The sequence below is a fragment of the Boleophthalmus pectinirostris genome, unplaced genomic scaffold (assembly GCF_026225935.1).
Source record: "Boleophthalmus pectinirostris isolate CB_2022bp ecotype Guang Dong unplaced genomic scaffold, ASM2622593v1 HiC_scaffold_8, whole genome shotgun sequence".
NCBI lineage: Eukaryota > Metazoa > Chordata > Actinopteri > Gobiiformes > Gobiidae > Boleophthalmus > Boleophthalmus pectinirostris.
The window spans coordinates 12,091,871-12,116,815 of NW_026571515.1; the positions used below are offsets into that span (position 1 = coordinate 12,091,871).

Sequence of the window (24,945 nt, forward strand, 5' to 3'; positions counted from 1 at the left end):
CAGTCCTGGTCCGGTCCCAGTCTCAGTCCCATTCTCAATCCCGATCTGGTCCCTGTCTCAGTCCTAAACCGGGACTTCACCAGGTGGTGAGCCAACGTAGACTGTCAAGTGATCCAGACTGAGACCGGGACCGAGACCGGTTTAGTCCGGTTTAGTCCTGGTTTAGTCCTGGTTTAGTCCTGGTTTAGTCCTGGTTTAGTCCTGGTTTAGTCCTGGTTTGGCAATGCATTTTAAGTGATGGAAACAGCAGTTATCTGTTTTTTTCATTATTCATTTAAAAACAAAAAATGAAACTCATTATCATCAGGGTTTGGGTTTTTTTTTCATTCTGGTTTTGGAGACAAATAAAGAAAATAGTTTCTTCGTTTTCTTATTTTTGGTTTTATTTTGAAAAACAAATCAACGAATGATACACGGATTAACAGCAACCTGAGATTTAATAAATGCAAGATATAATGCTATAATCCTATACTCATTTTTTTTCTCCTTATACACATTTATATTGAAATACCACTAGCCAATACATACATCACGTTGGAGTAGTGTATTGTAGTACTCTGTGTAGTGGCTCTTCTGTCTTCAGCTGTGGTGAAGTGAACAGTTCAACTCTGTTTCCACAACAAACACAGATCTTTCTCCAGCTCAGCCCCTCTCCAGCCACCTGCACCTCTGGATCTGCTCTGACATATCTGTACAGGGAAAAACATGAACAAAACTACATCTGAAATATTAGATTTTGTATAGGAGTTTTCAAAATATTCAACTTAAAAGGTGCACTGTGTAACTTTTAGGTTGGGAGTCAGTCAGATCTTAGATTTATTCAATTACAGGTGGTTTTATAGATCAAAAACATTAGAAAAACAAACATTCTGATGTGAGCGGGGTCGCCTCTCCATAGCTCTGACCTGTAACTTGGTCTGGTTTAATTTCCATGAAGATAGAAAGGTTTAATGCCATACTGTGAAACATTCCAGACAAAGCAATAACGTCACTGGAGAAAAGCATTTCATGGACCCTCCACCAGAAAAGTTACACAATGCACCTTTAAACACACATTATGTAAATTTTTTGAGCGTCCGCAAAGTGTTTGTAATGCTAAAATGTTCCACAGTATGGCATTAAACGGTCAATCATTTATTCTATTACAGCAGGTCTTTTCTCTGCTAAAAATTGCCTTAAAAAAACTGAAAAATCCCCAAAAGCTAAACATTCTGACTGTGAGCAAGGTCGCCTCTCCACAGATCTCACTTATAACCTAAGTGTCTTGTGGAGTAACCGCTTGTTTCCATGGAGATTGATACGTTTAATGCCATACTGTGAAACAATCTAGGCAAACCAATTGCATCTCCATGGAGACAAGCAGGTCCCCTCAACCGGAAAAGTTACATATTACGTCTTTAACTTCATTCTGTGTTGTTTTTTCACACAAAAATCACTCAAATGTTTTAATCCAAGAGCAAATTTAATAGAAAATGCGAAATATGTGGCATCAAAGTTTGTCAAAGAAAGGCACCGTTTTCACAAGGCCTCAGTACAATTTATTGTGTTTCTTTTTATCATTATGTACATCAAAATTAACCTAAGTGCTTCATACTAAAGAAACAGAACTGGCACATTTTTCTTAATATATTACATCGTCATAATTTAATAATGTGAAATTATACAAAAAGAAAAAAATAAACAAATCTTTTGTCGTTTTTCGTCCATGTCAGTTCACTTCATCTTCGGCGGAAAAGATATTTGGGGTTTTTCAACAGAACTGCAAAACAAGACAAAAAATATGATGGGATGATGGACGATTGGGATGATTACAGAGTCATTTATTGATGGACTAACTTAACTGGGCTAGGCCAGGATGGAAGGATGTCTGTAATTAAGTTAATTTGGTAACAAAACCTTGATACAATAATACATTATTTATCAATTAATTTTGGTATAAAATTATAATATGTCATGAGAATATTGTGATTTAAATCAACACTATGAAAATATACAAAAATATATAAAGAGGGACGATATGAGCCGTTAGCCTTCAGTCTTCAGCATAGGTCAATATTTAGTTTGAGTTGACATTTATGTGATGTGGTTACAGTGTCTATTGTAAAGACTGTTGTGGACATCTGAAATATAATGTATTATTAATATAATTAATAACAATATTAATCATTATCATAATTCCATTGTATTCCCTTTCTATCATGCAATGCACGTACAGACCAGGAGTGTCAAACTCGTATTTACAGAGGCCCAAAATTAAAAACTGGGACTAAGTCGTGGGCCAAACTAAATATTTATTGAAAAATTTCAGCATCTGCATGTTTTCTTTTTGTTCGAGATATGTAATGTTAAACCTTTTCTTATTAAAATAAATGCTTAATAGTTTATTCTTAAACATTGAATCCAGAACAAGCAGAATATTTATTTAAAATATTATTTTATAATGTGTGTATAGCCTGTCTGTAGCTGGCGGGCAGCTCTAATACATATTTGATATGATCTCGCGGGCCAAACCGAATTATATTGAGGGCCAAATTTGGCCCCTGGGCCTGAGTCTGACATGTCTGGTATAGACAGAGTTTGTAGGAATTTAAAATCGATCAATACACAGTAGCGCCTTCTCATTCAGTGTTTTTTCTTTGTTTTCTTTTTTCAACATTTTATATACTCACAGAAGACATCAAATACAGGATGCAACATATATGGATTTATGAAGCAAAAAAACAACAACTATTTAATTTTTTTATTTACTTTTAAATCTCAAAGAGGTGTTGAGTTTATTTTGAGTTTAATTTTTTCTGTTTGCTGCATTCAGATATGGTTGTTCGTACGCCTTCAATCTACAATGTAAATTTAAAATAAAAACAAAAAAAACTCTTGACTTTTGGCAGAGCTTATCAATTCTTAAGTATCAGCATCACTCCTGAAAAAAAAAAAAAAAAAAAGCATATATGCAAGTATCTTAGTAAAGGCAATTTGAACACTGAAATGATCATAATTAGCCTTTGAAAAACAGAGCAATGTACAACAGAGTTTTGATCAGACCTGACTATAAATATTTTACTTTAACATGTGAATGAAACAAACTCCAGTATGTTTGAATACGAAGAAAAAAACACTATGACAAAAGGCCGACACATTTACATATCAACAGTAATTTAAGGTCACGATCCAAACAGCTTTAGTCAGGTTTGCAGCGTGAGCGCCTTGTTGCAGGTAACACAAACACTTAAATTGGTCTCCTCACCTTGACCCAGAGTCAAGAGGAAATTAACGGTGAGGGGGCGGGGCTAGGAAAGGACAGCTGATCGTGCGTGTGGGAGAGGGAGGGGCTTAAGAAGGTTAAACAACAGAAGCCACGCGCAAAAGCTGTTTCAACTCAGTCTGGCTGGATGTTTTCACTTTCAAACTACAGAGTCCAACGTTTTAAATAGAGATGAGAGATTAGGTAAGAATTCAATGGCAAAATCCTGTGGTTTTGCCATAGTTTATGGTCAATTGCTCTGTAAATATTGGACTATTATTTCACTACAGGCTTTAGACTGAGCATTAAGCACTGTTACGGACAGTCTCTGCTACCCTCTTGTGGGCAATGTCTGCAACTGCAATACTACATTCGATATTTGCCGTTCATTCATAAAAATCCCTGTTACATAATTTACACTATGAATCTGATATCATGTTTTTGTTATATTTTTGCACGAATAGACAATGTTGAAATTGAAAATATCAATTAAAAAAAAAAAAAAAGCAATACAATGAAATGGTTAAAAAGTTGAACTTCCCTTTCTGTCTATTTGTACCGTATTTTCCGCACTCATAAGCCTCCAACCCCATCAAAAAATGACTGCGCGCCCCGCAATCCAGAGCGCCCTATACACGAATCCACTTCTGCAAACTACAAAACCGCACCACACGCAGCGCACGCAAACACACACGGAGCAGACAGCGACCGCACAGCGAAAAACACCCACAGCCACACTCATCACTCCACGTGGACGAGGAACGGAACGGAGGAAAAAGCGAGTGCATTGTGCCACTTCTAGACACAATTGAACAACTGAGTCACTGCAAACACGCCAACAATCCAGCGACAGACAGCACCCTCCCTACACGCCACAACTGAACAAAGCCCAGAGTCACTGTGAACGCGCCAAACAAAGTCCCACTGACTCATCAAACTGTTGTGTTTTGTTTAAAGTCCAGTGTGGCTTATTTGTGAAAAAAGTTCGAAAATAGACCATTCAATGTGCCTTACAGTGTGGAAAATAAGGTAATCATCTACAAAACCTTATTGTACATTGAAGCCAGTCCAATAAACCATATTTCTCCATGTCTCCTGTGTTCCTGTGTTGTGTTTGTGTGTGCATGTACAGTTTGTACAGTTTACCTTCCATCTGTGGCCACAGTTGTTGCACACGACAAATGTGGTCATGGGCTCATCCGCGCTGCGAGTCTGCACCTGGGACACGAGCACAGAGCGCGTTTAATACTGATTCAGTTAAAGCAAACTAACCACTTGTATTTACAGCTGTTATGCATTACACAATAAAAGATGTATTATTTAGGTTGGGACAGAGCAAAACTGTATTTGACTTGAAATTGTTCAATCAGTTTGAACACAACATCCTGCTAAATGACTAACACAAACATTAGGGCGTTTTTGCACACGAAGTAATCAAGAACTAGACTCCTGCTATTCCTCAGTCCCTATTTACTCTGAGAAACTACCCAGCCCCCCCTTGTGTGGCTCAAAGAGTGCACAGTATTGGTCATACTGTGGAAGATTAGAGCCAAAAGAACAACAAGCAGGAAGAGGCTCTCCTCCAGGATAAATAAGTGTCAGCCCATGGCCTATGTGTAATAATACAGTGGTCCCTCGTTTATAACCCGCAGTAGGTGAAATCCACGAAGTAGTCAGTCAATTATTATGTGTTTAAAGGCTGTAAGACCCCTCACCACACACTTTATACACTTTTCTCAGACTGGACACTTACAACCCTTTTTGCATTCATCTTAAAACTTATTGCCGCTGTCGTCCTTTTGTTATTTTCCTCCTCCTTTATGTAACAAACCGAAGATTAATTTATTCCGTAATGGAGCTTCTTTCAGCGTGTCCAGAAGTCCAACTTTTTGTGCGATGGTTTGCATCTTCCTCTGCCTTTTGGGTGCGACCACAGAAGCCTTTGTTGGTGCAGAATGTTTTGTTGACATTGTGGGTTTTTGTCGGGGAGAAAACTTGCAAACATACAGCACTTCAGAATCACACTGCTAGAGATCGAACATTTATGTAAATTTGGCTGAACGCATCTGTACTGTACAGGAGACACGGCACGGAGGAGATTGATTGGCAAGTGATCTACAGTCCCTCATCTGATCAGAATGCAGTGGGAGGAACACAATGCATGTTCATACAAGCATAAAGCATGCAAAATTGCACAAAAAAATAGCTGCGAAACAGCAAGGCCTCGAAAGGTTAAACCGCATTATAGTGAGGGACGACTGTACTGTACATGGGCCAGTACAGTAAGTATGTCGATGTAAAGTACCTATATGTGTGTGCCTCGCTCTATAGTTGTACACATTGGTGGTTTTAGCTGCTTGTAGTTACAGTTATAGTATTATAGTATGTTAGTATATTACTTGGTTGTAGGTGCAGTAGTGGTACAGGAGTATTACCTGATTATAAGTGCAGTTATTGCCCTTACACTTGCTGCACACAAACATGTCAGTCTCAGTCCCGCCCACTCTGGACAGCTGGTGCTCCCGGATAGACTCTTTAGTCAGAGTCTCACGCATCTGCTTCAGCTCAGCACTGGCCATCTCCTGAAAACAACACATTTTTAGATTATTTTGGTCTTAAAAATGTGTGTATATATAAATTTTGACTAATTGTTTGTCCAGGATTGCTGCACAAGCCGTCACATAAACCACAATGATCTTTACTCGGTTTAGAGAGTGGTTCTGTCTCTGACCTCTGCGCTCATGCTGGCGATGCGCTGGGGCCCGATGTGTCCACACAGCACGTTCCGCCGCAGGTCCGGGTTCTTCTGGTCCTTCAGGTTGGAGATCCGGCTCCGGAGGCGGCTTTTGTACTTCGTGTCTGTGGACTTAAACTCCTGGTAGATCTGTGAGGGCTGGGTTACGGACTAATCTGCATATTTTTGTGATGTCTGCGTTTAGTAATTCTGTCCCTCACCAAAACATTCTCTAACATATGCGACAGTCAAAGGATATGGTCTTCAATTTGTGCAGCGAGATGCGCACAGTCAACTCCATACGACTTGTAGTCTCCTGAAGTACATTCACAATCATTAGGAAGTGCTCCATCAGTAGTACTGTATGTTCTTCTTATTATTTTCTATTTAAAGGTACACTATGTAACTTTTCTAGTGGACTTTGTTATTTCTGTAGAGAGATTATCGCCATTCCTGGAATTCCCTGTTGCATTAAACATATTTCCATAATGATAGTAATAAAAATACCTTGAATAATAGATACATATTTGTAATATTAGGCAGTAGAACATTACAGACAAAGCATTAACGTCTCCATAGAGACAAGCAGGTGCCAAACCCTCACCGGCAAAAATTATAGTGCATCTTTAGAGAGGCCTGTGTCCCTCTGGGGTGGTGAGATGGAAATTATCCCTCAACTATAATACAGTGTGTTCAGATTCATGTTGTGTCACGTGTGTCCACTAATATGTACTGTCCCAATTAAATAAATAAATAAATAAAAAACATTCCTGTTCAACTGTTGCATTTGTTTCTGTAACATCAAACGTTTTCGTTAAATACTGTCATATTTCTTCTCCTAAAATTTCAAGGTTCTGGATTTATTTAAAAAGTGCTTTATGAATGAAATCTTAACTTAATGGTGCATCGTGTAACTTTTCTGGTGGAGGCTCTGTCAAATGTTAAGAAGATGTTATTGCTTTGTCCGGAATACTTCACAGTACGGCATTAAACCTTTATCTGCATGGAGATCAAACCAGACCAAATCATAGGTCAGATCTGTGGATTGTTTTTTCTAGATGTTTTTGAGCTGTAAAACCACCTGTAATTGAATACACGTAAGGCAGAGCTGTTTAATGTCACACTGTGGAACAGTCAAGACAAAGCAGTGACATATCTATAGAAACAAGCAGGTGACTGACCCCCAACCAAAAAGTCAGAGTGCACTTTTAAATATGATAAAATTATTGACTCAAAATGACCATGGCAAGTAACAGTTTAAAACAGATCTATATACATCTATAAAGTTTTCAAAATGCCGCCTATAACAGGAAACTGAAACACAGAAGGTTCTGTTTTCTGTTTGCTGACCGTCAGTCTGGAGCGCAGACACCAGCAGCTCTCGACACTTGTTGCGGACGCTGTCGGAGGTGACCGGGGCCGGGGGGAACGAGGTCATACGAGAGGAGGCGGAGGGCGTCTGGGGTTCCTCAGCTTTATGACTGGGGAAAAGAGAAAAGTTAAAACTATTCTAATGTACACGACTGTGAATATGAATTAAGTTCAAAGTACAAATGAGAGATTAGAGACAGACAACAAACACTAGTATATTTAAAGGGCCCATATTACACAATTTCTGTTATAATGTTGTCTCCTCATCACAAACAGACCTGGAGTTGTGTTTTGTTTCATTCACACAGGTTTAAACACACAAATAATGCATTTTTAGTCTTTCTCTTACAAAGTGAAAACACTTTGTTCCACCTTACAAGGAAGAGCTCCACTGCATTTTTAAACTCTATACACCTTCGCTAGAATCATTTGGATAATTTAAGCCCTGGAATTGCCAATCGCTACTGAAAAAAGATAAAAGGTACCCGTTAACTTGAAAACTATCACTACAGGACCTCACAAGGTGGAACAGAGCATTTTTCAGCTTTTGATAAGTAGACAGCCTAAGACTTACATGTAGCTGGATTTGTAATGTTGAGAAACGAATATTTCCCTCCCTCCGTTTTCCAAAATAACATCGTGCACACGGCATAGTTTCCAAAAAAGTTTTCGTTTACATCAACCCGCATAAATACACCATCGAGCGCCGTCAAAACTACACCAAGCCTCTGGGCGGCGCCTGGATTAGATTCAAACCTGTAGCGTTTATTTCATTACAGTTGTAAGTATTACCGTATTTTCTGCACTGTCATTAAATGGTCTATTTTCATACTTTTTTCACAAATAAACTGCACCGGACTTTAACACAACAGTTGGATGGGTCAGTGGGACTGTTCGTTTGTCGCGTGTTCGCAGTGACTCAGTTGTTCAGTTGTGTCTAGAAGTGGCACATTGCACTCGCTTTTTTGGTTCGTTCCTCCGTTCTGTTCCTCGTTGGTGTGGAGTGATGAGTGTGGCTGCGGGTGTTTTTCGCTGCGCGGTCGCTGTCTGCTCCGTGTGTGTTTGCGTGTGCTGTGGGTGCTGCGGCTTTGTAATTTACTGAAGTCATGCTGGGACACCCAAGTGGATTCGTGTATAGGGCGCTCTGGATTGTGGAGCGCGCGGCCATTTTTTGATGGGGTTAGAGTCTTAAGAGCGCGCTCTAGAGCCCGGAAAATACGGTGCTCAAAAATACCTTGAAAAACGTGCATTACTGAGCGGGCTCGCCTCTCCACAGATCTGTTAAAGAAGTGGCAAAATTGCTGACCTCCGAGCCTCACTGGTCTCTGGTCATGGATATGAAACATCAGCAACACATGAAAAGTGTTTGCACCAGAAGAAATGCGACTGCTGCTCTGAATGCTTCATCATCATCAGAGCAAAAGGTAAAAACACTGGTCGCACTTTTCGGCGCGTCAGCTCCCAACACTGTTTATCTGACTTTACATGCAAACACCAAACCGTAGTTTTCCAAAATCTCCATTCTAGTCGGAGTTTTTAGAAATATTTGTTTTCCAGAGGTGAATTTGTCGTATGCGTGTAAAAGATGGGTACAAACGAAGGTAACCATGTATGTGTAAACAGGGCCTAATAAGGATTACTCAGACATGTGAATAAAACTAAACACAACTCCAGATATGTTTTTGATGAGGCAATAGCATTATAGCAGGACTAAAATCTTACAGGAGTCAATTTAGGGAAATATAGGACCTAGTTTTCCAATTTCACTTGCTGGTTGGACATGGGCAGCAGATATGACACACTTAGAGGTCATTTGGTAACAGTTACCTGGCAACCATAATGTTAACGAGGGCCAAAATGAGTCTAAATTACACAAAATATATGACACGCCTTTATTTTGTAAAATTTAACTGTCATAAAAATGTGCTCCTTGCTCCTAGATTGTTCTTGGATTTTCCGTTTCCGTGGATTCCGTGTTAGAGAGGGATTTAGTTTTAGAACTCACCGCTACTTCCTGTATTTTCGCACTTTTCAACTTAACATTTTTTCCACAAACTGCAACTTAATCGATGTAAAACTATAATAAATACTCAACGCGGGTTTTATCCCACCCAACCAAGCCATAATTAGAAAAACATGAAAACCCGTCACTGCGCTTGAAGTTCGTGTTTGTTCAAACCTCTTCTCGTGGCCCGAGTCTTTGCAGGTGGATGAAGACCTCACCAGGGGCTCTGGCTTCATCTCTTTTTCCTCAGACTTTTTCTCTGCACCGTCTAAAGGAAATATTGAAACAGACATGAATAACCCAAAATACATTCTTTCCAAATCTCAAATAATTTAATGCCAAAATACAATCTGCCTAAAATGTTCCACACTATGGCATTAAACAGATGTACCTTACATTTTTTCCAGTTACAGATGAATTTATTGCTCAAAAATACCAGAAAAACAGACACTGTGACTGTGAGCAGGGTCACCTCTCCACAGATCTGACCTGTAACTTGGGTCTGGTTCGGTCTCTATGTAGATAGAAAGGTTTAATGCTATACTGTGAAACATTTCAGACAAAGCAATACCAAGCATTTGGTGGACCCTCCACCAGAAAAGTTACACAATGCACTGTAAAAATATGTACCAAGAAATAAATAGAAATGTGGACGCATGTACACTCAACTTTATGTTGCATTAACCAGGATACTGTGTTACATGCACCATGACGAAACCGGGATACTCAAAAAACCCGATTATAACATAATGTAAACGCACTCACTGACGTGAGACTGTGAGGCTTCAACTCCAGTGTTTATGCTGTCAGACGCAGCCTTGTCTCCTTACACAACGCATAGCAACCTACATTTGGTTTGTCGATTAAAAACGAACATGATGGACAAAATGCTTAACAATCAATTATCAAATAGGCAACTAATCATGCTCATCCTATTTTCCATAGTAATATCAACTACACAGAAATAATCTTGTATTCTGGTGTGAACTTGTTTACACTGCTGCGTTTCTCAATGCTTAGCAAGAAGAGCCATTATCAAGTCAACATACCGATCAGTTTCTTCCAGGATTTGATGAGACCTTTGGCCAAAGTCTGGACCTCTTCATCTGAGCTCAGCTTCCTCACGGCGTTCACGGACATCCCCACTCTCGTAGACTGCAAGAACAACAAACAGAACTGTGTAAACCAGTGAGTGTGTAAGGAAACAAAGAGAGGAGCCTGTTGGACCTTGTGGAACACCTAGATCAATCATAAACAATATTGTTTGTTGTTTTTTTTTAAAATATATTTTTTTCTACATATATTTTTTGCAAACACTTTTACCTCCATGTCTGTTAGCTAGTATTTGATTTGATTTAAAATTTGATTTGATTTAAAATGACACCATTTGACTGGGCTCTATTATGGAGAAATATCAACGGAGCCATGACACAGCCCTGTTGAACTCCAAACACAGTATTAAATGGCTTTTCTTTTTTTTTTTCTAACAGGCCAAATTTCTCATTCTATCTTCCTGAGTGTGTAACACACGACACTTCCCAGTGTAGTGGTTAGCTGAGATATGTCAGAATACTTTTTCACTCTGCAAAAAAAACTAAATTAAAAATAAATCACTTAAAGCATCAAACTGCAGCTATTAAACTGTAGAAGAAACTCTACCTGCAGTGTCTCCAATGACATCTTAATATTCTTCAGTTCTTGCAGCAAATCCAGAGCTCCATCCTGTCAGGCAAAAATTATTACAATTATTTTTGTAATTAAAAAGGTATATTTCCATTTATATTACAAACAACGAATAAAGGTTTTACGTTTATCTTTCATTCAAAGCGTGATTTTCACAATTGGCAACAGTATCAAGATCTTGCATTGTAAAAATGTCATTATTTAAAATAGTCTAATTGAAATTCTATTTCTGCATTGAGAAAATTATTAAAATTCCACTGTGTAATGTAACTCCCAGTGAAGAAACAACAACAACAACAACAACAAAAAAACAACTAGCAAGAGGACTACTGGAATTGCATTTAGTAAGTCTTCTAAAAAATAAAGTGTTAAGTTAACATTATTATTTTAAATCACTGAATTGACATGTAAAAATACGCAAGACACCATTGGGCTGAAGAATAAGGGGAAAAAAAAAAAAAAAAAAAAACTTTGAGCTAAACAAAATAGGCTTCCAAATTTAAAAAAATATCCTAATAATTTTCAGATTATAATGATGGACGTAATATAACTAACAGAGCATTTTGTCAACATTCAAGTGAAGAAAGAAATGTTCATTGTAGAATTTCTAATTGGTGACTAATAGCCTTCTTTAATTCATTAATTAGGATATAACAGCAAAATAAATGAATAAATAAATAGCCAATATACAGACATATCGCTTTAAACATTTAATTAAAACATAAGTGAAAATAAAAAATAGCAACGTGTTTTCCAATGCAAAACTAAAGTGCCACATGCACGCCACAATGACACATAATTAACTCAAGGTGTGGGAGTCAAATTGGCACGTACTCCAAATCTTTTACGAGAAAACTCATCTATTTTTGCATTTTTACGCTTTTCTTTCGCCTTTTCCCAACCTCTCCAAGCGTGCACGCCTTTCCAGAACCCTCTTTTTCTCTCCGCGCACATTGGCCCCATCACCTGACCGCCTTTTGTGCACTTTTCTGGGGGGATGCAGCGGCTGGCGCTTGTCGATCGCCCTGACGCACCCACCGTGTTCTTCTTGTGCACCATCTTGTCCAGTTTTTTGGCGATGCGCTCCACCTCCGCGTCCTTAGCCATGGTTGTAGAAGTGGTCCGTGGCCGGCACTCGCTCCATGCATTTGGGGGGAAAAGTGATCCGTGCGCGCCGCTGTGTCGACTCTTTTACGCGGTGTGCTGTCTCTGTGGCACCGTGCGCTCTCCACGCAGCTCGTGTTTGTTATGGTGCGCGCTGTGGACTCATGGGAGTTGTGGTTCCGAAATGTCACGTGACGGTCCAAATTGTCACCTTCTGTAGACTGCGAGCTCATTTGTCTTCAAAACGTTTTACGCAAAGATGTTTAACAGCAGCGAGAAGAATGTAGTTTTAGTTTAGAGTTCAGGCTGGCTTGACAGAATTTATGAATTTACACTTTGTAGGCACCAATAACAAAATAAATAATAAATAATACAATAAAATAAAATAATAAAGAAATAATAAAAAATAACAAACAAATAAATAAATTAAAATAAAATAAATAAATAAGCAAATCAAAAAACAAGCTTATGAATAAGTAAAAATGAGAGGTCAAAAGTGTGAGCGTAACAAATTGTTGCACTTAATCAAATTTAATTAAATATCACAAGGACTACTTAATAAAAACATAAATAAAACATAATAAAAACATTTAAAAACACATTAAAACACATAAATATAGCATGCTATATTAGTCTAAATATTTCTTATCTTAACAATATGCACACATTTTCCCTCCAAAAGTAAACTGTGAATAAATTAAAATTCAATTCAAGGTTAAAACTCAAATAATCTCAATAATAATTCTTAAAAAGAGATACATCATTTTGTAATTTATAGCAAAGGATTCCACAAAAAGGTAAATAAAACAATCGAAAGTTAAACTAAAGTGTAATTCTAGTGAGTGTCCACACGATGGCAGTACAGTGCAGTCTAGCGCACATGTGTACCAGGGCTTCCAAAGGAAATCACAACTTCAAGGAAATCACGCGATGATTAAAATACATAAAATGAAACAAAAACGAATAATTACAAGCAGTATATAGTTTTAACTTTTGTTTATCAGTTACTGTGGAAGCTATTGTGGATTAGAATTACATCATTATGTGTATTAACATCGTCATGATTGAGTTACACTTTTTTTTAAACAAAATATGAGCAAGGTCTTGAGAATACATGAATTTTCTAAACATAATAAGCAATGTCTTATTTTTACTTTTTTTTTTTTAATATGTTAGCAAAAACTGGAGATTCTCCCCAGTGTTCAAGGTCAGGGCTGGACTGGCACTGAAGTCTGAACATCTGAACTGGATGGATTTGAACTGCCAATTGTTTTCTTATAACCACAGGGTTGGTGGTTCGATTCCAACACAGACCAGTGCATATTATATTAGGTTTCATGCTATTTGGGGACATTACATTGGCTAATTTCCTGGAGATGGATCCTAACCAACCTAAACTCTGACTTTAACCTAACTTTAATCTATTTTAACCCATGTTTGAACTTTAAAGCTGCACTGTATGTAAGTTTTCTGGTGATGTGATTTATTTAACTCTTTAGAGATAAAGAGTTGATGTCACCAGGCCAAGTTACAGGTCAGACCTGTGGAGAGGCAACCACACACACATAAAAATGCATGTTTTTCAAGGTATTTCATAAACAATAAAAAACACCTGCAATTGAATAAATGCAAGATACATTAAAGGACATATTGTGGGATAATTTTACAAAGCAAAAACATCCCCATGGAGACAACCAGCGGGTCTCCACCAGAAGAGTTACATAGTGCAGCATGTTGTTGTTGTTGAAGGATTTGTGTCATGGGACCTGATTTTAGTCCCCATAAAGAAGATGGACTTACTTGAATTGAGTGCGTATAAAACAGGGGTGTCAAACTCATTTTGGTCCGGGGGCTGTATTCAACCTACTTTGATCCCAAATGGGCCGGATCAGAAAACTCATGGCATATATACCCCAAAAATAGCAATAAGTTCAAATATTTGTACAGAGAAATGCAAATCTATTACAGAAATATTTTTTTAATTGATGAACTCTTTACAAAGTCTTATAATATCATGAAAAACCTGAAACTTTAAGAAAAATGCAAATTCAACACGATGTTTTAACATTAACTTGTGTGCAAATAGGAATAAGTCAATTTTTCTTGGAAAATCCTGCACTCCGCATCCACTTTTCTCATTTTTGACATTTTTCTGATGAGGGTGTCACAGTCAACAGTCAAAACGATCGTCCTTTAAGAGCATTTGGAAAGAGACAAGTCTTCATTTGTGCTGCTCTGGTGGGAGGGGCCACGCACAGAGACGCTGGAGACGCTGCTATGCTCAACGGCACAGAAAATTACTAATATTTCAATAGAAAATATAATTAAAATATTTTAGTAGAAAATCAGCCGAGGGCCACATTAAAGGTCTTGGAGGGCTGAATACGGCCCCCGGGCCTTATGTTTGATACCCGCGGTATATAGATTTTATTTCACACAATGTGATCATTTACAAATCGTATAGTTTTGACCTGAGGCAAGACATACACAGGATCGCCACTACAGATCTGACCTCTTCATTCTGTCTTCAACTTTAAACTTAGAATTAGACAGGAGCGTGTGTTTACCTGCTTTACATGTTTGGCCTACTTCCTGTAGCCGTCCTCAGAAGCATCACGTGGTGGAGTGACGTGTCTTGTAGGCTGCCTTACATGGTTTTGCCGGACATTACCGAAACCATGTCTGACAACAGCAAGACACAAAACCACATCATGGACTGAAAGCAATAGACACCATTGCTGGATCATGGGAGCCACTGAGATCTGCAAACAAGGTCCAAGGAGCATTAATCGTGACGAGGGAGCATACACCTTATCACACACACAGGATGATGCGGTACTGAAGAAGGCGTCAGACACGAGGGGGCGTAAGCTTTCCCTGCTGTCTAACAAAACCAAGCAAAGACACTTCACTACACCATCACGTTAGCCAGTCTGGTGCCAACTAGTGCCTCCACTCAATTTTATTTCTCTCCGGGGACTAGGTCAGGAACTGGAATATACTAAACGGTTTGCGAGAACCCTGGAAGTTGTAAACCAGAGATCTCCAACCTTTTGCATGTGGTGAGCTACCTTTACAAAATGAAAACGCCAGAAAGCTACTCATTTGCATCAACGGTTGCAAGAAATCAATTCAGTATAAGAGAGCAAGCGTTAGATGTTGTACAATGAAATGCCTATAAAATATTAAACCATTATCCATTTATTAGTGCACAAAGTTCAAAATAACACATTTACAGTGGTAATTAATCAAATCTGAGTTATTTAGCACAATATGTATAATTTAAAAATCCTTTGGCGAGCTACTTGTAAACGGGTGGAGAGCTAATGGCAGCTCCTGAGGTAAAGGTTGGAGACCCCTGTTGTAGTACAGTAACAGTAAACAGTAAACAAAGCGGTCGAGATGGATGTGTTGGTAACGATTCCCGAGATTGAGGATTTAAAGCCGGAACAAAGAGAATGTTTGGTGAATTTTATCAAGGGTAAACGTTATTGCCCTTCCTCCTATGGGATTTGGAAAAAGCTTAATATACCAGTTAGCTCCGTTTGCGGCGCATTACATACGTCACGACCAAATAGCAGCGATTGGTTACATAAAAAAAGTACCAGTCTACCGTCGAGCGAACGAATCCTACTGCTGTGAGGTCAGACTGTTTCCACAAAGTGAAACCGGCTGATGAATCAGACTACCATCACGTGACACTTCTGAAGAAAAGCTACAGGAAGAAGCTGAAACATCTAAAGCAGGTAAACAAATGCTCTGTCTGACAAAAACAAAACAAAAAAATAATAATCTGGCCTGCCGCTTAACCTGGTAGTGTCACGTATTTCCATGAAGATAGAAAAGATTTTATGCCATATTTTGGAACATTCTAGACAAAACAACCTGAAAAACTACATGCGAACCTTTAAATTAGATTCAAAAATTGTGATCAATCTATACAAGACAAAGAAAAAAGAGATTCATTGATGTATTGATTAGCCCTGAGCCTATATTTCTACTTATATAACTGTAACCCTCACATACTTTAACCCGACGTGACTTTGGACAAAATCTGAATTTTTTCTCAGCCTTCTCAGACATCATAGCACGTAACAGATGAATCCAGGAAGTTCGTACCTGCTCAGAACTCCAGCGTTCCTTTGATGCCTCTCACATCAAGGGACCAGGAAGTCCTCTCTTCTGTTGATCCATGGCCTCCCCCCACCTCCTCCAAGACGCCAGGAAGAACCTCTCCACCTACCCACCTACGCGCTCAGTCTATGGACCTTCTCAGACAGGACGTTAGCAGTTAGCGTCTACCTTGGTCTCCAGGAAGTAGCTGCTCCACTCGCTCTAGATCGTCTGACCCCAGCCCGGATGAAGGCCCTTGATTGGATAGATGGACCCATTCTAACTTCCTTCAGAAAGCAGGCCAAGTATTGTGTTGCCCCGCCTCCAGTCTTCCGCCTCTCTGATGGTAAATGAGTCTTGTGGTGTTATCAGAAGTCCCATGAGGTGTGGGTAAGTGACTTTCTAGAGAAAAATTACAAGTATATTACATTTTCTGAAGGTTAAATTGTGTTGTGAGCGAATTGTTGGCAGTAAGTTGGTTAGAAGGTTGAGGCCTTGATTTCTAGACCAAATGTGGCCTTTCGATGTGGAGTTTGCGTGTTCTCCCCATCTCTGAGAAGGTTCCTGCTAGATATACTCTGGTGTTACGTATTGATCCAAAACATGCACAGTGTAGATTGATACTTCAACTGGGTAACCCTGAGTAAAATCTGGTTTAGTTTTTTTTTTTGACACGAGTCCTCAGACGATGCACTGAGGTCACTCATTGCTCGTGACAGTTTATCTTGGCAGTAGTTGAGGGATGGTCAAATCCAGAACCAAGAACTGGCTTCTGACTAACAGTCTGATTTCCTCACATGAAACGTTAAAAAAAAAAAGGCTAAAAACGTGCTTTTTCTTCCTTTTGGACTGCAAAACAGAAAAAAACACATGTCGTTACTGTGAGCTACTTGCATCTCCACAAACCTGACTCTCGCTTGGCCTGGCAGAGAGTCTGCACCTGCTGTCGTACGATTCTTACTCTCCAATTGCATGGAGTCATGTAGGTGATGTGCCACTTTCAGAAGGTTACCCAGTGTTGCTTTAAATAACCAATTTCAATGTAATTATGCATTGACAGAGAAAATAGATGCCAAACTTAATTCCGGCTTTTGTTACTCTAACTCAGGAGTGTCTAAGTCTGTAACTAAGTCGTGGGCCAAACTTAATATTTATTGAAAAATTTCAGCAACATCTGCATGTTTTCTCTTCTTTCATGATATGTAATGTTAAACCTTTTCTTATTAAAAAAATGTTTAACAATAGTTTTGCTTAAACATTGAATCCAGAACAAACATAATGTAAAATAATAACAACATTTTTAATAATTAATTTCTATAGCCTATAACCCGCGGGCCAGCTCTAATACATACTTGATATGATCTCTCTAACTCTTACTTACTCTACTCTTACTTACTTCAACTATAACCATAGAATATAACCTTCATTTTACAGTCAAAGCCATTTCGAATTATTCACATGAAAGCAACCTATTAACGTCAAATCAGCCGTTTAGTTTTTGTTGTGATTTTCTGTTACGTTGCCAGAACATGTACCACTTTCCTGCGCGATGGGCCCCTCCCTTGGATTGGGTCTTTATGAACCTGTCGGGACTTCCATCCGTCTTGGTTGTGGATATACAGTGACTTTATGAGGGTGTTTGTTTGCTCGGTGGCGACGCTCCAGCAGACTCCAGGAGACAGGAAGGCAGCCCCGAAGAGCGGCTGATGTCATGATTCTAGGTAAAATGGACTTTGGTGCAAGGCCAAATAACTCTTGGTTCCTGTTCATGGTGACTAGGTACACTTTACTGTCCCCATGGGGAGATTTGTCCTCTGCATTTGACCCAGTCGTTAACCATACTCGCTGGGTGAAGTGGTGAGGAGCAGTGGACGAACGCGGTGTAGGGTCTGGGAAACCGTCTTCAGATCTGGTGCTGAGATTATAGTCGAAAAACAACTTGCAGCATCAAACACAGTTGTACATATTTGATAAAATATTAATGTGAAGCAATTCAAAGCCCCAATGTGTACATTTTTAACCTAATATAAATGAAATAAATGAATTTGTTTTACAGCCTTGTCTCCATGGACAATATGTTTCCGGCAAAGCAGTTTTATGTTGCTATTTATCGACTCATTTAGTAGCTGAAATATTGTGCAATGTTTTAAAAGTCTTGATATTGACGTTTGCTTTAAGCTCCCTCAAGGTATGCCATCATTTGAAGCTTTCATGTATTAATTTTGCTATTTAAACTTCTATTAAAATATCATTTGAAGCGTAGATGTCCAAAATAGAAAACTGTATTAATATCATAACATGCAACCTTTCTAAGAACTGTGTGGTTTTGTTGCAGCAGAGGGATGTGAGAGCCGTATGGGAGAGGGGCTGTCCAGGTCTTCCCACAGACACCGCGGGACATAGACCATAAAAGGACCATAAAACCCTCTGTGCATAAGCAGCGGTCAGGAGCCAGTGTCCGGACGCAGTATACCTCCAGGAAACCATTCCCATGTCATTACGACGCATCTACAGACGGGCTTCAATTCACAGTTTGTACCTGGACAGTAAAGATATTGAGAGTAAAGATTTGCAAGGTAATGTTTTCTTCAGACATTCAAGGTTATTAGATAAACACTTTAACACACGCTTTGGGTTTGAGTTACATGTTGTTGAAAAGTTTGCTACAGTTGGATGACATAAGTTTACATCAGTTATAATATTACCTTTGCTTATTACATAATTCCTTTCAGTCCTCAGTTACATGTTGTTAACACTGCATTTGAGTTATATCTTGTAGGTTATAGCAAATTGCATAACACTTGAGTTACTTAAACTTCATGGGTTCTTTTCAAAGACAATACAGTAAAGTGTATTAACCTTGTTGGCATGTTTCGGCTGCCATCTTCAGAACTGTCCCCAGTGTTGTCGTATATCAGCTGTTGTTACTTCCTGCGGACGTGTTCAGCCTGATGGAGCTGGCACTTCGCTCAGACTGACCACACCTCCCGTCGCCTGGTGTTCTCTGGAGGAGGGCGTACCAGGTGTGTGAAAGGAGGAATGCTCTGTCATCACGATTAATGATGTCCGTGCCTCGTTTCCTGATTTCAACGGCCTCCCTGATCCAGCGTTTGAACTTGTTGTTTTCCGATCCAATGACCCGAGCCCCGTCCCAGTCCAGAATGTGGTTATTCCTTTTACAGTGCTCTGATATTCCGATATACGACACGTCACCACCAACACCGGTCACAGTTCTGAAGATGGCTCGCGACAAGCAGCCGAAACATGTCAACAAGGTAAATACACTTTACTGCATTGTCTTTAAAAAGAACCCAAGAAGTTAAAGTGCATAAGAAGACAAAATAAACATCTTTGGCTTACTTGAGTTACTTAATATTACAGGTTATTACATATTACTTTACATCGGAGTTACATGTTAAAATTCATTACACATTACATAACATTTGAGCTAAAGTTGATCACAGGTGGGAATTACATTTTACAGTTTTAAGTCTCGTCTTAAGTCTCCACTTTTACTCTCTGACTTTTAACACCGCGTGAGTTGTGTGGTCCTCTGTGTCTTTTATTTATTTTAAATGTATTTTATTGATTTATTGCAATTCTATGGTTTTGCTTTTATTTCATTTTACTGGTTTTATTATTTTAAGACTAGTATGATTAAATCTGTTTATTTTATCATTATATTTTTATTGTTGTTATTATGTATTTGTGCAGAACTTTGGAAACTGTTTATTTTGTGAAATGTGCTATAGAAATAAAGTGGATTGGATTACATTTAAGTAACATGTTAATACAGGTTGTTACACATTGGTAGTCATGTCAAAGAGCCATTCAAAATATTGGCTATTTTTATATTTATGTGTATTGCAGAAGCCAATGTGAAAATTTACTCATTTTATCTACAAACTAACCACAGAGAAATAACCAAGGCTCAGATTTGTTTAAAATCTTGTTCAAAAACTGAGAGTGGGAGTGTGTTTACCCTTTGGAATTATGAAGTTCTAAATAAAATACTGTAATACAATAATCAGAACGTTTTTTTAAGCTGCCAGTATGTTTATCTCACTTGTGTTGCCTGCTTATTCTTGTGCTGGTTCAGCATTAATCAATGTAAAAATGCATACAAATCAGAAAGTCAAAGATTCATTTCTTTTAAAAAATGAAATCCGTATCCAATCGTTCACTTTTAAGGGACTGTTCATAAAAGCTGAGGCATTCACAAACATCACATCATTACTGGGTGGATAAAATTTCCACATATGTGTTATTACTGGTTGTTACAAATTGCATTACATTTGGATTATATGTTGTAGATTGTTATACATTCCATTACATTAGAGTTACTTTGGTTGTTAACATTTCATTAGAAGTGATATGTTACTGGTGGTTACACGCTGCATTAGATTTTAGTTCTAATTTATACCTCTGGTTCCACATTACATCACATTTGAGTCCAATGAGATTCATTTGGTCTTCTGACATTTTATGTTATTGGGTTCTTTTTACAGACCAAGCATTTGTTTTCATACCTGACACTTTCCACTGCTCACTGCGGTCTTCCGTCTTTTGGAGCTGTCTTCCTACCGGTGGAGGCAGGACGACAGACAGAGGAAAACAAACATCGCCGCTGGATTAAAGAGGCAATCGAAATACGGAAACGTGCCCATGGGATGATAAACCGGGACAAGGGAGCTCTGTTACTCTCACACACCTGTGATACTGTCCTGAGGAAGTCGGACTGCAGGTGGCGCTGTCGTCCTGCCTCCACCGGTAGGAAGACAGTGACAAAACCTTTATAAATCAGGTGAGCGAACACGTCACAGCAACATCATGTGACTCTGAGGAAGACCACAGGGAGCAGTCAAAACTGTCAGGTATGAAAACAAACTCTTGGTATAAAAAAAGAACCTAATAACATTAACCCTGAATGCAATTTATTTTATTTTATTTTTTTTTTATATTTTTGAGCTATAAAACCACATGTAATTGAAAAAAAAAAAGTATATAGTAGAACTGTTTAATATCATGCTGTGGAACATTTGAGTTATATAACATTTTTTTTTACAGGTTGTTACACACTGTATTAGATTTAAGTTACACATTGCAATACTTTTGAATTATTACTTGATGTTACACAGCACATTACATTTTTGGTTACATGTTATTGCAGGTTGTTACACATTGTATTACATTTTAATTACATGTTACAGGTTATTACAAAAGCCACTGCATTTAAGTTGAACTTTATTACAGGTGTATTACATTTGAATTATATTGAATTACATGTTATTTCAGGTTGTTATACATATGTTACAGTTGATTATTACACGTTGCATTACATTTCAGTTGATTGTTATAACCACTTGTTAGGCAGTGCATTCAATTTCAGTGATGGTTACACATGGCATTACATTTGAGTTACATGTAATTATAGGTCATTATATGTTGCATTTGAATTAGCCTGATTCATCAGCCATTTTCACTTTGTAGAAACCGTCTGACCTCGCAGCATTAGGATTTGTTCGCTCGACAGTAGGCGGGTACTTTTTTCATTTAACCAGTCACTGCTATTTGGTCATGACGTATGTAATGTGCCAAATCCCGTAGGAAGAAGGGCAATAACGTCTTTCCCCTTAATAAAATTCACCAAACATTCTTTGTTCCCGGCTTTAAATCCTCGATCTCGGGAATCGTTGCAAACACTGAATATATGGCTCTTCGCTGATTGGCTGGTGCCTGGACTCGCACTTCCGGGGTTTTTGCAAACCGTCTATTGTATTCCAATTCCTTACCTAGTCGCTGGAGAGAAATGAAACTGAGTGGAGGCACTAGGTGGCGCCAGCCTGGCTACATTTGAATTACATTTATACATGAATGTCATCACATTTGAGTTACATGTTGTTCCAGACTATTACTCAGTGCAGAACATTTGCGTTAAACATTTGAGTTACACATTTATATACAAGTGAGTTACATTATGTTACAAGTTGTTACATGTTACATTTGAGTTACTTGATATTTTATGTCATAAAATGTACATTACAGCTTAGTTGCATATTATTGAAAATAATGAGATAAGTACAATGTTTGAAGTATAGTGCAAAATAAAGAGTTTGCAATATTTTTAACCCTTTTTCATTCAAACAGGTGAAAACATTGCACATCATTTGGAAAACTTAACTTAAAAAAAACACTATCCAATTTGATTATTATTATTATTATTATAAACTGTTATTAAAGAGACTGTAAATAAACCAATGCATGTCTTTTCATATCCAACTTGTTTACAGTGTCTTCATTTGTCATGCATTGTTTTAGCTGTGTTTCCCTGGGGGCCGCTTCAGAAGAATAGCAGTGGTGTGAAACTGGCTCCGCGCTGGATCCCTGACTCTACTTCCTGTCTCCGCGCGTCCCACTTCCTGTCAGAGACACCCTTGGGAGTCCGCCGAGCATCTGTGTGTCCATCGTTGGTGAGGGGTTCAGGGAGGGTGGTAAATCCAGCGCTCTGTGGGGAGGCTGTCAGGGCTCATCAGGGAAGAGACACAAGCAAAACTCACTGAGGCGTTTGATTAAGGAGAATGGGTACACGCTGGCTGAATACATTTTCTTGGGTGGAGTGACTAAACTTTTTCACAAAATAGAAAATAACGTGTCAGTGGTTAATTAAAGGTGCATTATGTAACTTTTCTGGGGGAGGGTCTGCCACATGCTTGTCTCCACACAGATGTTGAATGGTATTAGTCTTAGCTATTTTGGATTCAGTTGCAAGAGTTTTTTTATTGCCAAAAATATTGAGCAAAACACGGATTCTTACATTGAGCAGACCCAATGTGTGACCTGTAACTTTGCCTGTATTGCATCACTGAAATAACTAATACAGAACTGGTATTTGTGATTTTACCAATGGTAAAATTTGATCTTGTAGGATTTTTTCAAGAGGTGCTGAGATTTGTCAAAAAATCTCTCCATGGAAATGTTTCACAGTTTACCATAAAATATATCTATCTCACGTAAGGATGTAACAATAACCGAAATATCGTGATATCATATTGTCAAAAGTCTCACAATAATATCGTGAGCTGTCACAATATATTGAATCACAAGTTCCTTTGCTTAAATGCAAGGTTTTACAGCTGAAATAGTTAATAAACATCGGGAACTACATATCCCATGATTCATTTCCGTGCAGACAACATGAAGTTATGTTTTTTGCTTAAATTCATTAAATGATGACAGTAATAAGTAACACCAAAGTCTTGTCAGAGTATTTCAAAAGCAAAAAAGTGTCCTGTCTACAATTATATCAGCCTCGCCAAAATATCGCAATAAATGTCGTACCATGAGATACATATCGTGATAATATCGTACAGAGAGATTTAGATATTGTTACATCCCTAATCTTATGTTAAGTAAATTATAGATATGACTTGAAACTCCCACTTCATGACATCACAAGACGGAACAGAGGATTTACAGCGTTGGAGATGTACACTAATAATAAAGGATTACTCAAAACATGTGAATGATACAAAACACAACTTCAGGTCTGTTTTTGAGAAAATAACAGTATTATAACATGGCTTGAAGTTCACAAGAGTCAATTTTGTGTACTGTATTTTTTTTTAACTATAAGGCGCACTTAAAATCCTTTAATTTTCCAAACCAATTTTATGTGGTACACAGCGCTGAAAAATCTGTCAAAATGTTTTAGTACGATTTTGGTAAGCTACAAAGCCACATCGCTTGATGGATTGTCAGAACATTATGGCCACCGTAGTCAGGAGCCTCGTGGAGTAAAGTTTAATGTGAAGTTTAGTTCTGCATCAGCATTTATGACATCAATGAAATGCTACAGAGAATATACGTCCATTCATATTTACGGTCTATGCTATGACCTGCAGACTTATGATCTGAAAAGTTTCACAGGAACCATCTCCAAAGCAACAGAAGCACAAAACAGACTCACCATCAGCAGCACATCCTCTGTCACAGAGAGAACACTCATATTCCACTGAGTCGTGTCTTTTAGTCCAACAGAAGCTGAACTGCATCAGCAGCACAAGTAGCAAGTTGTTTTTTTCAGCGCTTACAGTTTATGCAAATGAGCCATGTGGTTTTAAGTTTTGTTTCTGTAAAATGTAAACAAATGTGCGCAAAGCTGCATTAAACACATTATTATTCAGTGCATATTTCCTTGTAGGAAATTAAAAAATAAACTTCAATTATCCACCCACATTCACATTCATAATACACATTCACCAAGACAGGGAGGCAACGCCGGGCAAATTATGCCACGATCTGCCAATGGATCGTGGACGTCTGGGCTAAGGATCAGTCTCAAGTATCGTTTGTTTGTTTTGATAATCCAGTGCACCTTATGTATGAAAATAGACAAGAGAATTCAACATTACTGATATTGTGCCTTTATAGTCTGAAAAATACGGTACTATAGGAGCTTTAAATAGAAAAATCATCACTCGCTTCAGTGCACTTTTAGCTACTTAAACCTCTGGTAATTTATCTTCTTACTTTTACAGGGACATTGCAATTCAACAGAGCCACAAAAGCATGTATCTGTATTGCTGATTTCCAACTCGACATATGCTACTACTCATTTATGTTGCTTTCACTTGAGAACATTTCCAACCTGTACATTATCGTATTTCGCACCCAGACCCTCCTACACTGTATCGC

At 38.3% G+C, this 24,945-nt stretch overlaps 1 protein-coding gene across 1 annotated transcript; it reads right to left on the reverse strand.

Annotated features, from left to right (window-relative positions):
* Nucleotides 1–1,452: 1,452 nt before the first annotated feature.
* tcea2 (transcription elongation factor A (SII), 2) lies at nt 1,453–12,319 on the reverse strand. The gene is made up of 10 exons (XM_055166447.1): nt 12,073–12,319; nt 11,011–11,073; nt 10,401–10,506; nt 9,526–9,619; nt 7,326–7,456; nt 6,234–6,291; nt 5,973–6,126; nt 5,677–5,823; nt 4,388–4,459; nt 1,453–1,759 (listed from the first exon to the last, which is right to left on the reverse strand). Exons 1-10 carry the CDS (start codon nt 12,139–12,141, stop codon nt 1,751–1,753), a joined length of 903 nt encoding a protein of 300 aa, XP_055022422.1. The 5' UTR covers nt 12,142–12,319; the 3' UTR covers nt 1,453–1,750.
* Nucleotides 12,320–24,945: the final 12,626 nt, after the last annotated feature.